The 6625-nt window shown below is 36.2% G+C and overlaps 1 protein-coding gene and 1 non-coding gene across 2 annotated transcripts; both read right to left on the bottom strand.

Moving 5' to 3' along the window:
* TRNAV-CAC lies at positions 825-898 on the bottom strand. The gene has a single exon. It is a non-coding gene; the product is annotated as a tRNA-Val (tRNA).
* Positions 1712-6350, bottom strand: LOC18589862. The gene is made up of 5 exons (XM_018126709.1): positions 5623-6350; positions 4589-4888; positions 4198-4377; positions 3035-3253; positions 1712-2406 (listed from the first exon to the last, which is right to left on the bottom strand). The coding sequence occupies exons 1-5, from the start codon at positions 6082-6084 to the stop codon at positions 1996-1998; spliced, it is 1572 nt and encodes a 523-aa protein (XP_017982198.1). The 5' UTR covers positions 6085-6350; the 3' UTR covers positions 1712-1995.

The following is a 6625-nucleotide window of genomic DNA, read 5'->3' as shown; positions in this document are numbered from 1 at the left end:
AATTCTAGAATACTCATTTTATATTTTTTTTGGATAAACTGGAAATATATATTTTATATAATATATAAATGTATAAATTTTATATGTATTTAAGTAAAACAATTTTTTAACAGTTTCCAATTATCATATCATAATTAGTATCCTTCAAAACCCTTTAACAAACTTATTCATTGCAAACAATATGGTGGATGATGCTAACAGGCTAATCCAGAATAGAAGACAAGAGCTCCAGCAAACCGGCTATGCTTAAAATGTTAATGGACAAGCATTTCCATTGCATGGAATATGAGTTGGGATAACTTGGATATTAAATTGGAGCGGCCAAACCAACCCAAATACTGCCAAACTTATAAAACGAGGAGCCTTTAGTTTCCGACGGTGTTTTCTTTTGATCAAAGCCGCCACATAGGCCTGCTTTCGTCGCTAGTTGTCCATAATAATCAACCAGGCGAAAATTGAGACTTATTACATAGTGAAGTTTCTGATGGCAGATGCTGAAGGATGAGATTGGACTTGGCAAATTCATATTGACACTAATGCTTAGAAAAATAAAGCAAATTAACATTGACACTAATACAAAAATAAAGCAAAAGGAAATGTTTGAGGGTAAAAAATAAATATATATATATATATATATAAAATATGTCAGAGACTTATTACATAATGAAGTTTCTATGGCAATAAATAAAGCAAGACTTATAAAATACGCTAAGCAAAAATATGACTTATAAAATATGCTAAGCGAGAGTATAACATTGATACTAATAAATAAAGAAAAAATATAAAATATTATGCTAAGCAAAAGTATAAAATAATATAAAATATGTTTAAACCCAGGTTTGAACCGGAGATCTCTAGTGTGTGAGACTAACGTGATAACCAACTACACCACCCAAACCATATATTACAAGAAAGTCAAAACCTTATAAACATCAAATACATTAAATTGAATAATTGTTTTTTTTTTTTTTTTTTGCACTTGTATTGTATCACTGATTTCCTGAAGCATATTTCAGGTGTCTCCGTGTAGCCTCTCTGCTAAAAATCTTTTGACTTATGAGCTGAGGCGGAGAGGAAACTGCTACCATCTGGCTCTGGAGCAAAGTTGAAGTCATCCAGTCATCATTAGCATGTTGAGGTTTTGGATTTCAGCATTGGCATGTGCACCATGATATTTGCAAGCGAGTAGATCTTCCAACGATTTGGAGAGAGCATCAAGTTCAAGGGTGTGAGTGACTATTTGAAAGAAATCCAAAGCCACTCGCAATGCTTAAAAAAGTAAAGAAGGCTGCTACGGACATCTTTCTAAAAAGAAAACAAGAGCAGCACGTAAAAGTAATAAAAAGTAGTAAGTAATGTGCTAGGTGGTGTGGTGACATGTAAGTCTTATAATACCGATGGAGTTGTACAGCATTTTTTAACTTAAAAGTGTTGGTTTATATATATATAGCATTACTCTTACCATTTACATCTTTTAAGACTGTATGAGCATAATGACCCAAGGAAAAGGACTAGAGGTAAACTGAAGAGAACTTGCCAAACCTCCTTGTAGCATTAGCTATTATTTTATTTGACCATATTTTGAGCTCAACACAGTGCAGCAAATTTAACTGGTGCAAAATTAACAAGATTGATCAGATGGATTACTTTTCAGAATAGCTTTACCATCTGGATACATCACTAGCCTGCTCAATATTGTGTTCTTGCTATCTTAATTTATCTAGTGTCCGATAGCTGTAACAGTGATGCAGCTTTTCAAAATTGTTGGTAGGCATCAGAATATGTTTGTTAGACTAGATTTACAGGTTTGTGTACAAGCACTTCCCCTCCTATAGATTCCACCTGAAGGCAAGTTAGAAGCAGTAAAATAATCAAAAGGTTCAAAACTACTCTGGTGATGTTACTGCTCATGAATTGTGTGGCTCATAAGGTAATGTACTGGTGAAACTGCGAACCAACAATTTGATAAGCCTTGTTGATCAGGTTTCAGGTCATCTAAAATGAACGTTTCATTTCCTCTTTATGAAGGCAAAACAATGGCAAGATTCCTTCACCATGCTGCTTCATCAGTGCTGAGATATTGCCAATTTCTCTGAGGGGTGAGCGTCTGGGGAGAAGTCCAGCAGTGCATGTCTGCGTCTTTCTTCTTCCATCTCTTACGAGCTCCTTCTGATTGCAACCATCATCATTCGCACAACGGTTTTCCTTCAAGTGACACACAAGTATCCGCTTCTCTGTTTCATTTTGTGCTTCTTGGTTAATTGGTGACCTATTTCTGGCCCTCACTATTTTTCTCTCTCTTTCCTTCCGCAATCTCTCAATCTCTTCATTAAGCACAGATATTTGTTCTTGTAGCTCATTAGCCTTTGCTTCAGATGAGAGAGCTTTCTGTCTCCATTCTTTCACCTAATCAAAGCAACAAACATGAAGTTTAGGATCTTCAATCAATTTACTTTTGTGTACTACGAAAGAAAGATTTTCTTTTTCTTCTGCCCATCATAAACTTCGAAGTTACAAATAACCATATTCCACAAACCAGCCCTCTCCACCCCCACCCACAACCCCTGCCACTTGCAATTTTCTTCCCTAATAAGCTGTATACAACTAAAAGTTCAACTGGTTGCTATACTATATGATAAGTTGAAGCAAGGGACAAGGGCTTGTTGACATACTTGGCTAATCTAATTCTATTATTTCCTCATAAAGCAAAAAAGTTGCATCTAGCGTTAAAAAGACCTGTAAAAATGAAATTAACATAACATTCTATACTGAAATCCTGAGGTTGAAACTTTTGAGACATGGAAGGGGGTACAATAGTTCCCAGCACAGTGGTTGGAATTTTGCAGCTTAAAAACCAGAATACTTTAGAACACCTATCAATGGGATGTGGCTGTTTTTGTAATTTGCCCCAATTAAATGGCAAAAGAAGCAACCAGAAATGGTTGGCATACCATGATCCATCCAAGCAGCCATATATAAACAATGAGGGACAACATAGAATAACCAGACATTTAGTAGCTTAGGAAAATCTTACAGCAGATTGCAGGGATTGAATCTGATAGTCTGAATCAAGTGCTCGATCTTCCCAAAAATCTCGAGATGCCTGCAATTCTTCCATCTCATCCCTTACCTGCCCCAGCATTTCCTGCATCTGGGACCATTGTTCAGTCTCAGCACGAACTTCCTCTACAATCCCCTGCACTATGGCCTTGCAATGTCCTGAACACACTCTTGCCTCATGGGGCATTGACTCCTACAGATAAAAAGCGTCTGGCAATATTCAATTGGGAATCCAGACTTTCATCTGCTGTGAAATAAATTAATGTAGAAATGTACATGAAATCCAAATCCACATGAACTGTACAAGTTTTGTCCTTCATTTTTAAGGCTTAACTGCATCATATTATTATATTTTAAAAGTGTTGTTTTCTTTGCTTTAACATTCTAATTATTCAACCTACTGTTGAAACTTCAGAAGAAAATAAGCCTTCCTCTTTTCCACAGGTCATCTAGTAGCTTTCAACATTGCACGGTCAAGTTGAGTTCACAACTGATATAAATATTTAACAAACACTACTTTTTTATCTAGTTTGGGATTACTGGTAAAAAAATATATATGCAACACAACCAAGACAAGAGTGTTCTCTGTGTAAGATAAGACAAAACTAACATGATCTGACATTCATAGACCCCACAATTGTTTGAACAGCAAAAATGATCTGACAATGAAAAGCAGAAACAGTCTAAGCATCATTCGCTAACATTTTTCAAGAGCTCAATAATGACAAATGTATGTACTTCTTGATATCTGCATGTCAGCAAACCAAATAATCAACAGTCTAAAACAAGGAGCATTGCCATGAATAGAATGATTTGATCATTTTTGAAGAAAGGTAAGCATTGAGGCAATGCCTCAGCCACCCTCCACATTCTAGTAAAAATGAGCTAGGATCAAAGCACACCCTGCAGGTTGATTCTGCTTATGTTTATCTGAGATGACACTGGGTCACCCAAATTCACCTTATAAACCATTGTGCTCATAGAGTGCCATTTGTATGAAAGTCGAATGTGTCTGCCAGATAAATTTAGAAGTCTATACCCATTGGGAATAATCTTTTACTACCACATTTTTTGGTAAACAGTTTTTGAAGTATTCATAGAACTGAAGGCTAGACACTTATGATATAACAAATTTACCTTGTATGATTGCTGTATTGGTGACAAGGATAAATCAGAAAAATCGATCCTCTTTGAACTGGAGGCAGAACTGGTAGCAGAACTGTTAGCTGTGGAGAGCATTGAACCATATTCCTCCTTCATTCTCTCCAACAGAATCCCCTTTGACAATCCCTCCATCCTTCTTCTCAAAATTTCCACCTGCCAATTTGCTTCAAATTAAAATCCCTCGCCTAAGGCTCCTAATACAACCCAGAAAATGTGTCGAAAGAAAAGAATTGTTGTTAATTAACATAAACTACTTAGTAGCCCCATCCCCCTTGATTTCTTTTCTCTTCTTGAATCGCTAAGCAGCAAACAGTAGTATGATATCCAAAACTATAACAGGAAAAGAGAAGTGTCATATTCTTACATTGCTGCTGCGATTTGAAACAAAGTTCTCATCTGCTTCGCTACTGACTTTGACTGACAAGCTTGCTTCTGCCATCTCTCGAATCTCCTTCACACATATTTCTTCATCAGAGATTCCTCCAAACTTCTCTAGCCTCCTTTGGAGAAAAGATGCTTGCTTATCAAAATTACTACATTTTTTAACGTCCAAGTCTTTTATTCCTGATCTCTTTTGCATCTTTTCTAATTTCTCCACCAAATCATTGATCTGCTCCTCCAATACCAAGCTCACATTTTTTCCTTCATAAATACTCTTTCTTCCCTGTGAACCAATTGCCAAATCAAGAAATAAAAGCAGGAATACAAGAAGTTAATGGCGATGAAGAAAAGCTAAACAGTTGCTCAAATAATGAAAAAGAACAAAACAAAGGAAGAACATTAATCAATGTCTCATGTGCATTTTTGTCTGCCGTTTGAAACACAAAAAGTTAAAGCAAGGTAACTAGCAAAAGACTGAGAATTGACACGCCTGCTCTTTCTGTGCATTTAGCCATTAAGCAAATGAAGACAAGCATCAACTGTTTAACAAAGTAATTTGAAAGAGGCTGAAAACCAGAAACACACAGTATCAAACAAAAATAAATAAATATGTCATCTGAAAAGAAATCAACAGATACATTCTTTTCAACAGCTTATGAAACAAATAGAGATTTAAAGTGGGAAAATATTAAAAAAATAAATAAATAGAAGTTGAATATTTGAAACCTTTTGATGATCCTGGCCTGCTATATGCCTATATCTAACATGCTCAGCTTATTTAAACACAATAACTGTATTTCAATTGACATTTTTCTTATTCCACATTCTATCAACAACAACCAAACAAAACCCTGAAATCAGAAATAGTACTAAACAAGTTTTTGTCTTTTGAAAATAAATATAGTCAACTTTCACTAGTTTTACATAATAAGAAATTTGAAGACCTCACTTCCCTTTCTTCTCCTACATTAATCTCAAGAAGCAAACACACAAGAGAGAGAGTGAAAATAAACTAACAGAAAGCAAAGTCTGGACAGCAGATTTCAAGGTCCTCTCCATCTGCACCCTTCTTCTCTCCATCTTCTTAACAGCAATCTCTCTTTCCATCCTCAACAAATTACATTCTGCTCTCAACATCTCAGCTTGGAACCTCCACTTCTCTTCTTCAACCAAAACTACAGCACTATTTTCTCTCTTCTCCTCCTCCACTCTCTCTCTCCTCCTCTCTGCATCACTCTCTCTTGGACTCACCAGCACCACTGGAACAACCCCTCTTGTAAAAGACCTTTCTTGATCAAACAAGCTCTCCAGCTTCCCTTTTCTCTCCTTTTGCGCACTGGGCAGTTTAGAAGGACTTGGCTTTGGAGCTTTCCTTCTAGGCCTGCGTGGCAAATGAAGGATTCTTGGCGTCGGTTGTGCTGGAGGGTATTGCCATTTTGCCCTTCTTGTTATAGTTGTTCCCATTGATATTCTCTCCATGCAAGCACCAAACTCTCTCTCACTTACTGCTTTCTAGCTTGGTTTTCTTTGGTTTTGAAAAAGCTGAGCCCTTTGTTTACTATAAGTGGTGCCTTCACTGCATTACTGAATACTGATATAACAGCTTACTTCTTCTTTTTTTTGGTATGTGGGGTGATTTTGAAAATTTAAGAGCTGTTGTACAATTGGGTATTCGGTTTTAGTTAGAGACAGTGAGAGTTCTGTTAATGTTTTTGAACACAAGCTGTACCAACTTTGTTTTTTGTCTGAAAAAAATCCAGAGGTTCTTTGTCCTTTTATGGAGGGTTTTGGCCTATGGGGGGATTTGGTTTTACATAGAGAAAATGACAGTGTCGACTTGGAAGCGCAACTGGGAAAAATTTTGGTCTTTTTAAACAGAAAACTTGTACCTTATATATATATTTTTTGGACGATTTTTTAATGATTTTTTAAATTTAAACAAAGGACAAGGAAGGGTTCATGGGGAAGTTTTGTTCGGAGAAATAAAAGTTTGCAGGAAAATATTGTTGGGGTCTTTGAA

The sequence above is a fragment of the Theobroma cacao genome, chromosome 9, assembly GCF_000208745.1.
Source record: "Theobroma cacao cultivar B97-61/B2 chromosome 9, Criollo_cocoa_genome_V2, whole genome shotgun sequence".
Lineage (NCBI taxonomy): Eukaryota > Viridiplantae > Streptophyta > Magnoliopsida > Malvales > Malvaceae > Theobroma > Theobroma cacao.
This window is presented reverse-complemented; position numbering and strand designations above follow the sequence as displayed.

Excerpts from the sequence above, each read along its gene's own strand:
- LOC18589862 (XM_018126709.1), bottom strand. The coding sequence starts at position 6,084 with ATGGAGAGAATATCAATGGGAACAACTATAACAAGAAGGGCAAAATGG. Across the intron at positions 4,889-5,622 it reads CTGTCCAGACTTTGCTTTCT|GGAAGAAAGAGTATTTATGA; the intron begins GTTAGTTTATTT and ends ATTGGTTCACAG. Across the intron at positions 3,254-4,197 it reads CAATACAGCAATCATACAAG|GAGTCAATGCCCCATGAGGC; the intron begins GTAAATTTGTTA and ends TTTTATCTGTAG.